The sequence below is a fragment of the Prunus dulcis genome, chromosome 1, assembly GCF_902201215.1.
Source record: "Prunus dulcis chromosome 1, ALMONDv2, whole genome shotgun sequence".
Lineage (NCBI taxonomy): Eukaryota > Viridiplantae > Streptophyta > Magnoliopsida > Rosales > Rosaceae > Prunus > Prunus dulcis.
Genome location: NC_047650.1, coordinates 20,823,533 through 20,842,262, shown reverse-complemented (window position 1 = coordinate 20,842,262; position 18,730 = coordinate 20,823,533). Strand labels below are relative to the sequence as shown.

Sequence of the window (18,730 nt, the reverse complement as noted above, 5' to 3'; positions counted from 1 at the left end):
CCAACCTCAAACCTCACTCCAAATTCTATAAATATCCACTCATTTCTCAAATAAAATTATATTTGTGGAATTTCAATTTTTATAGGTCAAATTGTTTAAAAATTAAATTATGAAGTTATTTAAAGAGATTAAATTAAAAAAAAGTTATCTATGAAAAAAAAAAAAAAGAAGACTTAATCCATTCTTAAACAGTTTAATATAATTGATGACTTAAAATTTGAGTCTAAAGAGTTGGGGAAAAAAACAATTTAAGTTCAAGCAAAATCCAAATAATTACTTTTCAGGGAGGCAAAATTTGGATTTAAGAACAAACGAATTAGAGAAGATATTAAGGTTAAATGAGTGCGTGAAGGTTCAAAAAAGCAATCACACGGGAAAAGGGGGGCAAAGGAATGGAATGGAATGCACTTATGCACACGTAAAAGAAGGGAATCGATGATGATGATTATGATGAGCAATTATACCATTTAAACCCACCACCAAAATGACTTAAAACTTGTCTTCCCTAGACCATGTGAAATCATTACCCACCGCATTCCCCCCTTGGTTTTGACAAACCTAATCATTCATTTCAAAACCTTCCCTGTTACCTTAACTTTAGCCTCTCTAACTCATCATGACTTCCCACTCTTTACCAAATTCTCCACCTCCCCATCTCAAATTACCTCCCATACCATTTCCCACTTTTTATTTATTATTCTTCTTCTTCTTTTGTTACTTTATTTTGTTGGATTGCATTTTATTAGAAACTGAGTCCAATATAAATAATTAAAAAATGCTAAATTCAATCATTCATGCTTAAAAAATAAATGTGAATCGTTAATTCTACAATACATCAACGACTTAAAATCAGTTATGACATAATTCTTTGTTGTTTATACCGGGGGAGGGTTCAAATTGCGGCCTTGAAGCAACAATTTAGCTCAGATATGCTGTGGCTGTAAGCAACTGTTACTTACTGCATCATTTGGGGAATGACTTTAGGGCTGGGGGTTGTAGGGAGTAAGTAATGGTGTGGCAATCAAAATGGCGTACGACAGTCCATTTTGTAACAAATCTATTAGGTAAAGGAAAGTGCCACAAGTCTAGAAGAGAGAAACTTTCAAATAACTGCATCTATATATGGTCACCAAACTATCCCCATATGCTCAATTCTCAAGGAACATGTGGTTAATAACACTAAACCAATTTGATCAATCTTTCTAAGCTAGATTTAGATTCTTGCAATTTGCATCTTATTACACGCTTTTAATATGTAATTTGGGAAAGTTTTGAAAAAAGAAAAAAAACCCACTCACTTATTAGTCACTTCATGATCATCATTTCGTGTATGGTTGAATGAGTATATTGGCCATTTTGCTTACAAAATGAATTGTATGATTGCTTAAGACAAGGTTGCTGCTATCACTCATTTCAGTTAGTTGTAGGGGGGAATGTATGCGATTCTTTTCTTTCTTTATATTTTTTTTTTATCTAGTTTTTAGTGGTGGGTATCATCAATGTTATTTTTGGTTTTTATTTACACATGAAGGCAATGCATTTCAAGTTTGCTCATTGGAATTTTCTATTTTAAATGCTTTTGCTTTCAAAATCAATGTCATCTTTTTTTATTCAATCTGTAACAAAGTATTCATAAAGCTTAGAACTTTGTCACCAAATTTAGTAGGCCAAAAAACAAAACAATATTTAGCAATAGTAGTGAATTGTAATATTGCACATTTGTAGCCCCATAGTATTACTCTAATGGCATGTTTACCTTACTTGGAATTGAGTACGTCATAAATCGAAGAAGTGCGTAAGAATAAGGAATATAATAAATGAGTACGAGATCAATTATTCCCCTATTCAATCTAGTTCCTGATTTTTTAGGTATTGCGGATTGTAATGAAAAACTTACATATTTTTATTCCTTATGTGTTAATGATTTCAATACCCATTTCAGATAAGTAAAAAATATCATAGTTCTGAAAACTTAAAAGGAAAGAAAAGGGAAGGAAGAAGAAAAAGTAGTAGGGGAACAACAAGATCAATAATAACAAGTACTTGGGGCACTTGTGGATAATGAGTAGAAAGACCAGTAAAACTTAAAAGGCATCAAGTAGGTACTTCCGTAATTCTAACAAAATTATATCATAAAATGGAAAAAGTGTTGGGACAATCATGCCGTGTGCGTGGAACAAGGACAAGAAAGAAAGAGCCTCGAGAGATCTAACCACAGCCGTTGATTTTCTAAAAGTTAATGCATTCCTGCTTCAAAAGTTCTTTCTCCTCCGTGGTCTCCTTGACCATCATCAACTTATAACCTTCCGTTCACACACGTGGATTGCAAAAAACACTCAATATTCCGCTTTTTTTCTCCAATAATATTCCAGCTTTTAAATGCCAAGGAAAAACTTCATGACTTTTGAATTTACCTTTATACCCTACTACTTCAAAATATAGTATGCCATAAGGAGGGCAAGTTTTATAATTACAGACTGGAATCATATTCTAATTGTAGGATTATGTTTTTCTTGGTTTTATCATTATCAAGATGAAAGTGAATTTTATTTTATATGTATTCACTCAGTCGTAAGTTTTGTTTTAGAACGCCTCTGATATACTGGAATTGAAGAGATTATATAAATAGCGCCCCAACAACTAAAATTTCTTTAAATTCTCAACATTGTTCTTATTTTATCTATAATAACAAAGACTTAGCTCCAAGTTTTTTGTTTATAATATATATTCAAAGCAACTAGTATTAGAATATGAAGGGTGTAGACTTGAACACGACCTACTAACACCTACAAATTGTCACTAAAAAATATGCCATGCCTAGTTGGAGGAAAAAAACATCGTGCAAGGGTAAAGTTGGAAAAGAAGAGGATATAGATATTGCTGTAATATCAAAATTTTACAAGAAAGGGGTTTTATAATAATGAGCGAGAGTACAGGTGAATAGTATGGGCGTGCATACGTGGTAAAAGAAGAGTAGCTATTGCAATCAGAGAGAGAGAGAGAGAGAGAAGAGAGAGAAGCAAAGAAAGAAAAAAAAGAAAGAAAGAAAGAAAGAGAGAGAGAGTGGAGGTTGGGTTGGGTTGGGGGGCTGGGGATGGGGATAGGAGCCTTTGGAGAGGAAGGGGCTCTCTGGTTGCTGGAGGTCTTCTGGTCTTATTTAATTTTTTGAGTAAATAACAAAAGGAAAATAAAAAGACTGGTTTTTGTTTGGGAGTTTGGGTCGTTAATTGCGAGAGGTAGAGCCTCAGAGGGGCATGGAAGGGCTGGCCATGCTGAGGCAGCTCATCGGTCAGCTTCAGGAGCTCGTTGAAGTCTACGGCTCTCACCCTCATTACCATCTTCAACAACATCATCATCTTCATCTTCAACCTTCTCTTCAGTTTCAGCTTCCTCTGCTCAATCATCACTCTCAACAGCAGCACCAACACCCAAGGTCTCTCACTCTTTTCTAGTTGTGGATCTCTCTCACCTTCTCAAATTCCCTTTCTTTCCCACCATCTCTTCAATTTCTCCTTCCTCTTTCATTTCCTGCTTTATAGGTATTCATAGTTTTATTCTGCTTGCTTGCTTTTATTTTAGTTTTCTTATCTGAAGTGTAAATTACATGGCTTTCTTTTCTTTTCTTGCTGAAGTTGGTTGCTTTTCTCTGTTTGCTTTCTTGACATTTAGGATTGAGAAATTGGTTCTGATTGTTCTTGATGAATAGCTTGCCATTGTTGGAGTTGGGTTTTACTTTTTTAAGGACTTTTCTTTAAAGAATCTGCCTTTTCATCTATTTACTCGCATATATGTCTTCCTTTTATGTTTAGCTCAATTCCCTGGCACAAAATTGATGGGCTTAACCGCACTATTTAGTATTTGATTTTAGTTTCTCGTTTTCCTCTTTGGTTTTGTTTTTATGACTGTCCAGCTGGGGTTGGGGTTCGATGTTGTTATTGGGAAGGTTCATGGTCAACTCGAAACTATTCTCGGTTGCCATTTCTATTTTAGAACCATTTGATAGCGTCTATCATAGAAAACCAGAAAAGGAAAGGAGCAAAAGAACAGCTAGGTCCCAGAACTTGAATAATCTGATAAACGCATGATTGAAAATATGGACCACCAACTGAACCATCTTCTTTGAATTGATCATGCCACGTTGTGTTAATTGATATGTGATATTCATTTTACATTGGGTAACGAATGAAAACAATTAGTTTTGGTTAAATATGACCCATAACTTCAGCTTTTGGTTTCCTGTGCTGTCCGTTTGCATATAATGCATTGACCTGTAACACCTCTTCATATTTAGTGTTCAATAAACTGCCAGCATATTATCTTTATAGAATTTGATGTAGAACCATGGCTCACCTGTGTACTCCACAGGAAATGAGCTTCTTTTTCTCTTTCTATTTGGGATAGGTTGTTTTGCATTATACATATTCCTTGGTTATCTTCACTTCTTGACTGTTAAACTGGCTAACTTGGATTCCTGCATTTAACAATATGTTGCTTGACACTCATTCCCCTAGACAAAGACAATCTCAGACTTTATAAAGCATAGCTTATAGTACAAGAGAATCTTGCAGGGACACTTGGGAGGAGCATCATTTCTTAAAGTTGAATATTTCAACGCACAAAATGTTATCTTGATATGTTCATTTGGTCTCCCAGTTTGTTCACTTCATGTCTGTTGAACTTATGCATGGTGTTTGATTTCAGTTTTCTTGTGGTGGAACCTTCAAAATTTGATGTCATAGGTCTTGCCTACTACTGCATCCATGACCCTTCCTGTCTCTTTAAGTTAGGCTCTTCAATTCAATATCTTTCATTTCTCATCAACTTCTTGCTCTAGTGTTAGTTTCATTCTTTTCAGAAGTTACTGAAATTTTCTTAAACTAATATTTAAGGCCAAGTGAAGTTCTGTTCCCAGGGACCCTGTAGCCCTGATGAAAATTCGATAAATATGTTCCACATCATGGCTAACTGGGGACCTGCATCAGGTAAATTAGTTAGAATGTCAGTCAATTTTTTCGCCTGTTTGTCAGAAAGTAGACTGGAATCAATTCTCTGAGAAAAGAAATTAAACCAAAACTAAAACCTAGTAGTAATGATCTCTCCCATTTTGGCGTATTTTATAATTTTGATAGGAACCATTTGTTTGACATGTTTTTAACTCAATGGTTCAGGACTTGTTATAGTTTCTCGCGGGTTTATGTTTATGGACTTTGCTGGCCTTTATGTGTGTATGTTTCAGTATTTTGCTTCTTATTTCACTGCAAGTGCAGTAAAGTTCCTCAAGTAGGGAGTATAGGATTAATTTTATTGTTGCATTTTACACAGGTGGTGCCCAATTAACGTTGATGAAGGTTCTCCAGATGATTACTACAGTTTTATGATGGCAGCTGGAAAATCTGGAAGTTTGAAGATGTTGGAACCTTGCAAGCCTCCTCCTACTAAGAGATCTCGTAAGGAGAGAACCCGGGGTAAATCATCTGGAACCACCAATACCACCGAGCCTATGGAACAGCATATTTGGAAAGATTTCCCGGAAGACCTTTATGAAGCAGTCATTGCAAGGCTTCCCATTGCCACATTTTTCCGATTTCGTACTGTTTGCAGGAAATGGAATTCCTTGCTTGATTCTGAAAGTTTCTCTCAACATTGTGCGGAGGTCCCACAAGCTACTCCATGGTTTTACACCATCACTCATGAAAATGTGAATTCCGGGGCCATGTATGACCCATCCTTGAAGAAGTGGCACCATCCCACCATTTCTTCTCTGCCAACAAAGCTGATTGTTTTGCCAGTGGCTTCAGCGGGGGGCCTGGTGTGTTTTCTTGATATTGGTAATAGGAACTTCTATGTGTGCAACCCTCTGAATCAATCTTTTAAAGAGTTGCCAGCCAGGTCAGTCAAGGTCTGGTCTCGTGTTGCTGTGGGGATGACTCTGAATGGGAGTTCAACTAGTGAGGGGTACAAGATCCTATGGGTGGGTTGTGATGGCGAGTATGAAGTCTATGATTCCGTGAGGAATTCTTGGATCCGTCCCGGAATCATGCCGTCGAGTGTTAAGCTGCCCCTGTCGCTGAATTTTCGGTCGCAGGCTGTTTCAATTGATGACACACTCTACTTCATGCGTTCAGACCCTGAAGGGATTGTGTCATATGATATGGTCACTGGGATTTGGAAGCAGTTTATAATTCCCACCCCGCTGCATCTGACTGACCACACACTTGCTGAATGTGGAGGCCGGATCATGCTAGTGGGGTTGTTGACAAAGAATGCTGCCACGTGCGTGTGCATTTGGGAGCTGCAGAAAATGACACTGCTATGGAAGGAGGTTGACAGAATGCCAAATATATGGTGCTTGGAATTCTATGGAAAGCACGTAAGGATGACTTGCCTGGGTAACAAAGGCTTGCTCATGTTGTCCTTGAGGTCAAGACAGATGAACCGATTGGTTACATATAATGTGTCAAGCAGGGAATGGCTGAAGGTCCCTGGTTGTGTGGTGCCACATGGGAGGAAGCGGCAATGGATTGCATGTGGCACTGCATTTTATCCATGCCTGACTGCTGTGGCTTGAAACAGGTTTCTCTGTTTCTGGCATTGTCAAGAATGGGAGTTTTCCTTAACTATCCGTTTCATCACAGTTGATTGCAAGCTTTCACGGCCAACTTGTTTCTAGCCAATTTTCGTTATTTGTTTTAATGAACTAGACAATTCCATGGGTCTTATGACATCCAGAGATTTCCTCGTTTGTGTGCAAACTTGACAAATTGCTTTGAATCCTGAAGACAGGTTAGAATGCCTATTTTTCAGTCACCTGGATGAGTGTATTATAATATGTGTTTGTTGTTGGTTGAACTGAAATAAACCATCTCCTCTACTATATAATGTTTGCAGGTGTATTCTTTTAGAATATATTATGTATATATTTGTAACTGCTGTATTAAACAATGCCAGTTGATGTTGTTGGGTAAACAAATGCAATACATGCTCGTCTCTGTGTTTTGCATTTTCTGAATTACCATCGAATTACATACGCAGACAAGTATGAAATAAGATTCTTCAACTTGGTAAGCTTCATTTGTCTCAAAAAATTGTAAGACCTGTGATCCAATCTCGTCTGTATGGTAATTGTAAACCGAAATTCACTCGGAATGAATAATTTTTCTACGAATAAAATCCAAAATTGGGGCATCCAGAGCCTTAAGCTTAACTATCGAATTACCTTTTCCTATATGTCAGGGAAAGAAAGACAATTTGATTGTGCAAGTTCTTGTGAAAAATGGACCAAGCGATTTATACGAATACAAAACTTATTCTCGACAAACCTCAAACCATCAGACATAAGAATGGCCTAAACTGCCCAATTGGAGGTAAATTGTGTAGCTCGGATAAGTTATGTGTAATGCAAAAATTAAAAACAAAAAACAAAAATTAAGTGAAGCAGAGGAAGGGGTTCCTTTATTCAAACTTCTTTTAACTTCACAGGATAGAAACACCACTTGTTTTAGTACTACATCACATTGTATATCATCAGTTTCCTACTGGCTAACAAAACAACGGTAAATAACACGACTGGTTGGTTGATGCAGTCTGATGCCATCTCTCACAACCTAGAAGCATCAGCACCAGGCTAATCTTCAATTAGGCCATGCCTCCGCTTGTAGCAGTCCTGATTATCTGAAACAGAGCTGTTTCACACAAACAAATAAAACTCTGATCACAAAACCACCAAAACCATTCATGCAATGCAATGCACATAAACCATGCAAGGGAGAGAAAATGAACCCAAATAACAGAACCCCTCTTGACCTCATACAGATCAAGGCAATGGCACAAATTCAAACATTTCCTTCAGGCTTTAACCCACATGGGCATTTCCAAATGGGTGCTCAAAGGTTTCAGCTTTATTTTATCCCCAATGTTTCTCAAATGCCAGCGCACGCAGACACAATATAATGTAGATCAACCAAAATAAGCTTTAAAATGGCAGCTAAAATCCAGATATAATTTACCAATTATGGGGATTGTTAGAATGATTTCAATTAGGAAGGTCTAGCTACCATTGAATTGAATCATATCAGATTTAATTTGCCATACGTAAAATTGAATAATGAGAGACATACATGAGCCAATGACAACAAAGACGAAGAATCCAAGGAGAATAGGGCCAACAGGATAATCCTTGCCCTTCTTGGCGGTTGTCTCAGGAACCGCCCCTCTCTTTGTTATGTTCTTCTCAAACTTCTCCACCTTCCTATCAGCCAAACGCCTTGAAGTCGTCTGCAGCACCACAAACCCAAATCAAAATCAAAATTACAAAAATTAAAATTCATCATGATCATTACAATCCCAATTTCACATCCATCAAAACCCTAATGCCATTCAATTCAATTAAATAGCCGACTAATTTTGTAATACTATTACAGATCTAGATCAAATCATACGCACGTAGAAAACCCAATTTGATTTCATCCAACATTACACAGATCGGATGAAAGGGACGAAGAGAGCACGGGCGAGTTACCATGGTTACGGGTAGATCCGATCCGGTAGTTGAGAGCGTCGCAGGTGATTACTTCTCCTTGCAGGCTTTTCCCCTTCCTTCTTACAATTCTCTCAGCCAAGGCGAGTTGCAAGTTCAAACTCTCGCCCCTATTTCTCTTTCACAAAAGGAGCTATGTTTTTTTGACGTTTATATATTTAGCAAATTCATGATAAGGTCCCCGACCCTGACGTCACGGACTCACAGCCTTCACGGCGATTGGCTAAACCACGTAGAACGGGACACGCGTCGCTTGGTGATTTGAGATAATTACCAACGTAACACCGTGTGCGTTCGAGTTTGAGTCCACATGGAACAGCTGGACCTGGGAAGAGAGAGAGAGTAGAGCGTAGAGGGACCGGGTCGGGTCCCCGTATCTGGAGAGAATTCAAAATTGTCCTTGTTGTGAATCCAGGACATATCCAATGGCAAATTCTACCATGGACCTGGTGTATCAGTGCGCCAATTTTTTCACCGTTGGATCAATTGTAATCAAGGGCTACTGACAAATGTAGAAAAAGCTATAATCGCAACTTGCACAACCGGTAAAAAGAACAAAAGTATGAGAGAGAAAAGCAAAACTAAAAAAGTGTTTTGAAAGAGCCTAAACAAATCAAAATAAGTTATATCCATTAAAAAACAATTAAACCCCACAGTTCCGAGAAATTATAGAATAGTGCAGTATCATCACGTCAGCGAGTGATATTTCCATTTAAAATTAAAAGAAAAATTATAGAATGGTACTTTTTTTTTTCAGTTAGACATTGGGTTCTAATTTTACCCTTCACAAAAATTAAAAGAGAAGAAAAACTGTGTCACAGCCTCCCACCTCTGTCCAGTTCAGTCTCCCTCTGCAGCGCCCTCCCTCCCTATTTGTATTCCTTTCCCCAATCCTTCAATCTCCTCATCTAGGTTGCCTTCATCTCCCTCAAAAACTCCAAATCCAAGTTCTCTTTATCTAACTTTGCTCTCAATCTTATCCAACTTTTCTCTCAATCCCGCATGGCCTTGACAAGAGATGATCCAATAAACGCCAACTATTAAATAAATTGATTCAGAGAGAGAGAGAGAGAGAGAGAGAGAGAGAGAGAGATGAAGGAAAAGAATGGGAGGGGGCGGCAGCAAGGGGGTATGGCTGCAGTCGTCTTTTTTTTTTATTATTATTATTATTATATATTATTATTTTAGTTTAGTTCTAAAGGGTAAAACTGATACCTAATGTCTAGCTGGAAAATAATTTAATTAGTGTAGGGTTAAAAAGACACATGTCAATATATGAGTGGAAGTATCAACCGCTGACGTGATGATACCGTACCATTCTATAATTTCTCCACAGGTCCCCGTAGCCAGCTGTCCCTTCCCATTGGATAATTCCACTTCTTCTTTTTCTCTTTCTTTTTTGTGTGTGTGTGTGTGGCTTTTTTAGCTTTTTTTTTTTTTTTTTGCTACATGCTTTAAAACTTATATTTGTTTGCATTATATTTTATTTTATTTTTATACCATGCTTTTTTTTTTTCTCTCTTCGGTTGTCATGTGTTGTCATATACCATTTAATTTTATTTTTTCTATAATTTAGTTTCTAAAAATTATAATAAAGAAATTATAAATCCAAAAGGTACACCAAAAATTAATACGAACTCTTTCTGACATTCTATACTCTCTCATGCTCCAAAAATATAATTTTGACACTTTAAAAAAAACAAAAACAAAAATTCATGTTTGTTTCTAAACAAACCAAAGCACTAATTAGTGTTCTATGAACTAACACGCTTGTTTCTTTGATCCAATCATTACCATAAACTCAAATACTTGAATCATGACTTTAGACCTCCATAATCAAAGATAATGTCGTGGGAAGTTTGTAGCAATTTTATGTATATTTTTCTAATTTTTAATTAATTTTTTTTATGAATTCTTTATGATAAAAACACACACAAAAATAAAATAAGAAAGGACATGTGGTGCAATTATAGAAGGACACCCAGCGAAAACACTAACGCCGCCCATTAAACGGCTGCCTCATGTTTCCATATACTATTTTATTTTATTTTTCCTATGATTTAATATCTAAAAATCATAATAAATAAGTTATAAACACAAAAATTCATACAAAAATTCTATACTCTCTCATGCTCCAAAAATATAATTTTGACCTTTCAAAAAATAAAAACAAAAACAAAAACTCATGTTTGTTTCTAAACAAACCAAGGCACTAGTTTCTATGAACTAACACTCTTGTTTCTTTGATCCAATCATTACCATAAACTCAAATACTCGAAATCATGACTTTAGACCTCCTATCAAAGATAATGTTGTGGGGAGTTCGTAGAAATTTTATGTATATTTTTCTGATTTTTAATTAATTTTTTATGAATTCTTTTTAAAACATAAACAATTAAAAAAAGGAAACATGGCGGAATCGTAGAAGGCATCTGACAGAAACCCCATTAAGCTGCTGCTATGTGTCACCATATACTATTTAATATTATTTTTTTATGATTTAACTTCTAAAAATAATAATAAATAAAAATTCAAAATTTTTATTAAAAAAAACACAAAAAATTCCTGCGAACTCTTTGTGATGTGACATTCTATACGCTCTCATGCTACAAAAATATAATTTTGACCTTTAAAAAATAAAAAATAAAAACTCATCTTTGTTTCTAAACAAACCAAAATAATTGTTAGTGTTTTATGAACTATCACTCTTATTTCTTTGATCCAATGACTTTTATGAACTCAAATGCTTGGAATTATGTTGTTTGACCTCCATAATAGAAAATAATGTTGTGAGGAGTTTGTAACAATTTTGGGTGTATTTTTATGATGTTTAATTAATTTCAATTATTTATGAATTCTATAAGATAAACACAAAAAATTAAAAAAGGACACATGCACAATCATAGAAAGACACGCGGTCAAAACACAGACGACGCCCTATTAAGCTTCTACCACGTGACACCATACACTATTTAATATTATTTTTCTATGATTTAACTTATAAAAAATCATAAAAAATAAATTAAAAATCCAAAAATTAAAAAATAACACGTGGCACAATCATAATAGATTTGGGTTCACATTTACAAGTTTTGCATCATGATTACAACTTTGAGGTTCTTTATAATCCATAATCTTGTACTACTGTAATTTACATTAGAAATGATATCTCTTATAATGTTAATGTAAGGGTTGACCTTAGAGAAGTAAATGTGGTCCTTATTCTTGTAAACACAAGGGTTTACAGTATTAAGGACCTATTTTACAATGTTTTAGACCTCCATGTTCCATAAACTTGTAAAGTGTATCCATAAACTTGTAATATCATAAATTACAATAGAAAGGATCTCTATTATATGGTTAAGGTAATTGTGGACTTTGGATATGTAAAATTGGTACTTATTCTTATAAATGTAATAGTTTGTAACATTAAGGACTCGTATTATAGTGCTTTGGACTTAAGCTTTCCATAAACTTATAATGCATATCTTAATCTCATACATTACAAGATTTGGGTTCTCGTTTATGATTTTTTGCACCACAGCATTGTAATATCCTGATTTATAATTGAAAGGATCCCTTTACAATGATAAGGTAAGGGTAGACTTTGGAGAAGTAAATGTGGTCCTTATTCTTGTAAACATAAAGGTTTACAGTATTACGGACCTCTTTTATAATGTTTTGGACCTCTATGTTGCATAAACTTGTAAAGTGTATCCATAAATTTGTAATATAATATATTACAATAAAATGATATCTATTACAAAGTTAAGGTAATGGTGGACCTTGAAAATGTAAACTTAGTTCATATTCTTGTAAACGTAAAGGTTTACAACATTAAGGACTCGTATTACAATGGTTTGGATGTAATTGTTCTATAAACTTATAAAATGGATCCTTAATCTCGTGGATTACAATATTTGGATTCCTATTTACAAGTTCTTGGACCATGATTACAACTTTAAAGTTCTATATAATCCATAATCTTGTAATACTATAATTTACATTAGAAAAGATCTCTCTTATAATGTTAAGAAATGGTGGACCTTGGAGAAGTAAATGTGGTCCTTATTCTTGTAAACACAAGGGTTTACAATAATAAGGACCCTTTTACAATGTTTTGGACCTCAACATTCCATAAACTTGTAATGGGGATCCTTGCTATTATAAATTAGGGTATTATAAGATTATGGATTATGAAGAACCTTAAACCTGTAATCAGATTGCAAAAACTAATAAATGGGAACCCAAATATTGTAATCTATGAGATTACGGATTTACTTTACAAGTTTATAGAACTCTTGCTTCCAAAGCATCGTAATACAAATCCTTAATGTTGTTAACCGTGCATTTACAAGAATAAGGACTAATTTTACATCTCCAACGTTCACATTTACCTTAACTTTGTAATAGAGATCCTTTATGTAGTAATATATGATATTACAAGTTTATGGATACACTTTACAAGTTTATGGAACATTGAGGTCCAAAACGCTGTAAAAGACGTTCTGAATACTCTAAACCCTTGTGTTTATAAGAATAAGGACCACATTTACTTCTCCAAGGTCCAAAACTTGTAAATGGTTACCAAAATCTTGTAACCTACAAGGTTAGGGAGCCTCTTTACAACATTATGGTACCCTCGTATCCAAAACATTTTAACACAGGTCCTAAAACTTGTAACCCCTCATATTTACTAGAATATGGATCCAATTTTACATCTCCAAGGTCTATATTTACCAATTCCTTGTAATGTGGATCCATATCCTTGTAAATATGAGATTTACAACGTTATGGATCATGTGAACCCAACTGTTGTAATACATGTGCCAAAACTTTTAAATTCTTACCCAAATCTTGTAACATACAAGCTTAGGGAGCCTCTTTACAACATTCCAGTAAGAGTGGACCTTGGAGAAGTAAATTTGGTCCTTATTCGTGTAAACACAAGGGTTTACAATGGTAGGGACTCATTTGACAATGTTCTGGATGTCCACATTCCATAAACTTATAAAGTGTATCCATAAAGTTGTAATATCTTAATTTACAACAAAAAGGATCTACATTCCAAGATGAAGTCAAGAACGGACCTTGGAGATGTAAACTTGGTCCTTATTCTTGTAAATGCAATGGTTTACAATATTAATGACCCATATTACAATGGTTTGGACATAGGCGTTCCATAAACTTGTAAAAATTTACTAAGATTTGAATTCTCATTTACGCGTTTTTGCACCGTGATTACAACTTTAAGGTTCTTTTAATCCATAATCTTGTAATTTTATAATTTACATTAGAAATGATCTATCTTACAATGTTAAGGTAATGGTGAACCTTGGAGAAGTAAATATGGTCCTTATTTTTGTAAACAAAAGGGTTTACAATATTAAGGACCTTTTTTACATTGTTTAGTACGTCAACATCCAAAATGTTGTAGAACTTGTAAACTTTGTGTTTACAAGATTATGAATATACTTTATGTAATAACCCAAAATAAAATATCAAGAAAACAACAAAATATCTAAAAAGTAGGATTAATATCTTTTAGCAAAAAGACAATTTTACCATCGCATTATTTAATAGGGAAAAAGTTGACTTTTTGATCGAGAAAGAATTTGATAATTCCGCTTGCGCTGTTGCGTAGAGCACGGTGAAATGAGTCTGTAGACACGGAGTAGACCCGAATCGGAGTTATAACGAAGGAGTTATGGTCAAAAGAGTCTCAGTGGCAGAACCGTAAATATTTCGAAGTTCAGTTTTATAAACCCAGCTTTTCTTCTCTCTTGCAACTACTTCGACCAGCCAACTTCAGACAGCGATTTCTCCCAACTCAGGCCACCGTTTCAGGCAATATCGGTCCCAAACGAACCACCTCACTTCCCTCTATCAGCCCTGCCCCTCTTCAGCCTCCATCAGCTACTGCAGTAGCCGGAAACTGCCACGAAACAGGCCGGTTCCAATAGTTTTTCTGAAAATTTTTGGGAGCTCGTTCTCTCACTTCCACCCACCATTTTCGTCGACCCAGGCACTAGAGGTCCAGTCGACCTACAGGAGGGAACTTCAAGAGGTCCAGCTAGCTCGGACCACCAGTGAGTGGACTTTCTTTCATAAAGGCTTTTATATAAATAAGTTATATAGATGATTTCTATAAATAAGATTTCATAAGTGATTTTATATTGATTTTATATAAATAAGTTTTTATAAAGGAGTTTATCGGAATAAATTTCAGTATCTGATCTTGCATAAGTGTTATTACATGTTTTCCGAGCATAAAATGTAGCATAAAACATCCTTATTTTTATATTACTCAGTTGAGCAGTAAATTTGAGACTTGTGATACAGAAAAGGCAGCTTACCTCAAATTTATCATATTACAGAGACTTATCAGGTTTTTCTTAAAAATAGTTGTTTAGAACCACCATGTACAAGCCTTTTCATTTGGTGATTACCCACAGTCGGACCGATGTCTACGGACATCCAGTCTGATTTCAGTTATGTCAGTGCACTTGACTTTGCCTCACGAGTTACGGGGATGCTCGGACCGTGAGTGCCAGGATTTGCGGCTCGGCAGACTTGGTGTCCCGAGACCTGCCAGGATTGCGGCTCGGCTGACTCTGTGTCCCCGAGACCTGCCAGGATTGCGGATCAGGCTGACTACGGTCCCCTGTATCTTGCCAGAGCGACTCGAGTCGACTTGGTGTCATCGGGACCTGCCGGCGGATCAGGCTGACCATAGTCCCCTGATTTCGCCAGTTTGCGGCTCGGGTAGACTGCGTGACGCCCGAGACCTGCCAGGGGAATTGACGGATATGACAGGGGTACAATTAGGTGGTAGTTTCAAAGGATTTTAAGTTCTTTTATTCAGTTATGATTTTCAGCTATTTCAAACCAGTTTCTTTGATATTCGCGCATTTATATCTTTATATATTTGTTCAGTTATACGAGTATATTCATCAGTATGTTTTTACATGCTTTTTTAAATACCTTGTATTGAAATATAAACAAAACATCGATTTATATCATTCCTTATTCTTAAATGGGGGTTATTATGGTTATAAATTGTTTCCAAGAATATTATTTTTGTCCACCCACATTTTCAACCTGTTTTTCGCCCCAGGCTGTAGAAGTGCGCAGGATCCACCACCGGGCCATTCCTAGCTTCCGCGCCTCCAAGTAAGGTAGAGTTTTGTGGAAAAGCCCTTGAAACCCTGTAAACTTTAGAAAATGCTCTGATATCTAGTTTTAGTGGAAAACTGGAGCTGGTAAATACTTGGTTATTCTATTCTGCCAGTTGGTGTGGATTTATTTGATTGTTGACAGGTGGAAAATTTGAGTTTGGTCAAAATACAGAGGCGACTCTGCCGAATTTTCGGCAGAAGTCCAAAGAAAGATTTCCTACTAACTGTAGCAGGAGGGGTAAATTGGTCATTTGTGCCCGATAGTTGCCAGATATCAGACACGCATAGGGCTTGGTTCGAATTCCAAAGCAGAATTAGGATCGGGTCCTGTCAATTTGGTATCAGAGCATAGGTTTTACTTCCTGTAGACTTCGCACTCTGTGCATCCTCGTTTTCTTTTCAAGTTGGGCCCAAATGGTGGTGGTGTCCGTAGGGAAAGTAGACAGATATCCCGACGTAAAGGGATGAAATTCCCAAGTCGGACAGGAACTGCACCGGTATCTGAACCGGTAGAGTAATCTGTTGTTAGAGGCTCGTCAGGAGCCGTATTTACTGTACCTAGTAGACAGGGAGATCCAAACATCCAGTAGACCTTGGAGTTGTAGAATAATTGCGTTTATTAGCTTGCAATTGCATTTATTTATGCAATTAGTGTCTCCCTGTTTGGCAATTACAGGTTACCTAGAACAAGTTCAGATTTCTTGAAGTTTTTGTATTTTATGCATCGTTATGCCAGTCCAAGTTGGTTTCTAACTTTAGGCGTTTTACAAATTTATGGATTGGGGTGAATCATGACATTTTAATTAACAGGAAAAACTGTGTAAATTAGGACCCGAAGTCTTGTAGCACATGTAATGGAATGAGATTTGGACGGATTTGCAATTACCAAACAGAGTGTAATTGTAATTGCATTTGCGAAGTGGTTGCCCACATTCCATGGCCATTTTGCATGTAATTGGTGGCTCTAGTTTGAAAATTTAACATTATTTGAGAGACATTTTGGACATTTTTATCACATTGATCACCTCACACCCTCATCTGCACTTCCCATATGTTATTAGTGACTACACTCATAGAAGGTGATTCCTCGCAATTACCAGGCAGGGAGCTAATAATTGCATATGGAAATAGCTTAACACTTGCAAATTGCATTTTTAATGGCATTTTTATTCTTTAACTTGTTTTGATGGTCATGTAGAATTTTATGCCGCATAAAAAAAAAAAAAATTTGAACTGATTCCTCCAATCAAAAACTAAAATCATTGAAAGCATTGCAAAGATAAATATATGAAAGAGGCATTATTCAATTAATCACAGAAACATGGAAACGAAATAATAACGGAAAGGAAATGATAAAAGAAAAATGCTCAATGCCCTGTGCAAAAATCATTTCCAATTGCAGGTAAAACTTCTTTGAAGATTACATAAACACAACCAAATTACCTGTGATATGTAATAACCCAAAATAAAATATCTAAAAAAAAACAAAATATCTAAAAAAGTAGGATTTATTTATTCTTGCAAAAAGACAATTTTGCCCTCGCATTATTTAATAGGGAAAAAGTTGGCTTTTTGATCGAGAAGGAATTTGGCAATTCCGTTCACGCTGTTGCGTAGAGCACGGCGAAACGAGTCCGTAGACACGGAGTAGACTCGAATCGGAGTTGTAACGAAGAAAATACGGTCAAAATACCGCGAAGTGCAAAACGGTAATTTGGACAAAAGTCAGATTTTTTTTATCCCTTTCTCCCTTCTCTCTCCTCATTTCTCTCTCCTCTCTCTCTCCTCCCGTCGCCTCTCCCGCGCGCGCGACCTCCGCGCCTTCTCGACGTCGCACTGTCTACCACAGGCCGAGCAATCTCCGCCGTTGGCACCAAAAGGACCGCCACTCCACCGCCGTCCATCCCCGACCCGTCGCCGCCCTTGCCGCGGCCGGAGCTCTCCGGAATCTACAAATTTCCGCCGGTTTTCAGTTCAAACTTCCAGCTCTTCGTTCTCCCTCAATACTCCACCAAATGGTTCGAGTAAGATATGGTTTCTCAGCTATTTTTCGTGTTCTAACTGATGGATGTATGGATTCTGATCGATTTTGGCTCTAGAACACTCGATTTTCAACTTCAAAATCGGCCGAACTTCAGCCGCCGTGATCGGCCATTTCCGGCCACTTTTTGTAGTATGTCCAAGAACAAAAGTGACTCCAAATGGGGTGTTTTACCTAGGATAGGAGTTTGGAGTCTTGGTTTCGAGTTTTTCCGGCGACCCGTTATCGCTTTGGACACCCAAACTGCCCGCGTGTGTGGCGGGGCGTGGGCGAGTGTAGTGAAGTGACTCCAGGTAGTTTTGCGATCCTCGTGTCGTCACTAGCGCATAGGATTTCGCGGATCTCGATTCGGAGTCCGTTTGAGCCCCGAACGGATTTTCCATATTGCGCGATCCTTGAGTGCAGTGTCATCAAATCGTTGGATCGCACTCAATTTTGGATATGTCATTCTACATGATTTCAGGATCGTGTAGGATTCGACGGATTGCAAATCGGAGTCCCGGCTACTCCGAAATCGCGAACCCTGGGGCTAGGGTTTGGATTTTAAGCGATAACGCGATTTTGGCTTATTCGACCGCCCGTTTCGGACCAAATTTGTGGAACATGGTTCTTTCCCTGTGAGGGACCTTTAGAGAATCCCAGATTGGCCATCGGAGATCGTAGACCCCACGGGGCTCCGGATCGACCGTTCTGACGGTTTATCGCTTAGTAAAACTTCGGGTCTTTCAAGGCCGTTCTAATTGTCTGAAAGGTTAAGCGGGCATATGAGTGACTTTAAAATAAGTGCACGCATTTCTAGGAGCCGGGGGCAGGGTGTTTAATTTAATTCTTTTATTGAGCAGTTTATTAATTTATTATTTATGGTTAATCAGGCATCAGAGGCCAGACTGAGCCCATGAGGGACCTTCAAGAGGTCTAGCTAGTTCGGACCAGCAGTGAGTGAACTTTCTTTCATAAATGATTTTATATAAATGA

General features: G+C 36.9%; 2 protein-coding genes across 3 annotated transcripts; one reads left to right on the top strand and one right to left on the bottom strand.

Moving 5' to 3' along the window:
* Positions 1-3,016: 3,016 nt before the first annotated feature.
* LOC117612568 (F-box only protein 6) lies at positions 3,017-6,983 on the top strand. 2 transcript variants are annotated; one of them, XM_034341259.1, is made up of 3 exons: positions 3,332-3,433; positions 4,890-4,982; positions 5,323-6,983. In XM_034341259.1, the coding sequence occupies exon 3, from the start codon at positions 5,375-5,377 to the stop codon at positions 6,566-6,568; it is 1,194 nt and encodes a 397-aa protein (XP_034197150.1). In that variant the 5' UTR covers positions 3,332-3,433; positions 4,890-4,982; positions 5,323-5,374; the 3' UTR covers positions 6,569-6,983. The 2 variants fall into 2 exon arrangements, with proteins under 2 accessions (XP_034197145.1, XP_034197150.1); XM_034341254.1 differs by lacking the exon at positions 4,890-4,982 and having other exon boundaries at positions 3,017-3,433.
* Positions 6,984-7,425: 442 nt separating this feature from the next.
* LOC117616239 (stress-associated endoplasmic reticulum protein 2) lies at positions 7,426-8,815 on the bottom strand. The gene is made up of 3 exons (XM_034345488.1): positions 8,519-8,815; positions 8,118-8,274; positions 7,426-7,682 (listed from the first exon to the last, which is right to left on the bottom strand). The coding sequence occupies exons 1-3, from the start codon at positions 8,519-8,521 to the stop codon at positions 7,636-7,638; spliced, it is 207 nt and encodes a 68-aa protein (XP_034201379.1). The 5' UTR covers positions 8,522-8,815; the 3' UTR covers positions 7,426-7,635.
* Between the last annotated feature and the right edge of the window lie 9,915 nt (positions 8,816-18,730).

Excerpts from the sequence above, each read along its gene's own strand:
- LOC117612568 (XM_034341254.1), top strand. The coding sequence starts at position 3,255 with ATGGAAGGGCTGGCCATGCTGAGGCAGCTCATCGGTCAGCTTCAGGAG. Across the intron at positions 3,434-5,322 it reads CAGCAGCACCAACACCCAAG|GTGGTGCCCAATTAACGTTG; the intron begins GTCTCTCACTCT and ends CATTTTACACAG.
- LOC117616239 (XM_034345488.1), bottom strand. Across the intron at positions 7,683-8,117 it reads CTTTGTTGTCATTGGCTCAT|CTCTGTTTCAGATAATCAGG; the intron begins GTATGTCTCTCA and ends TGTGTGAAACAG.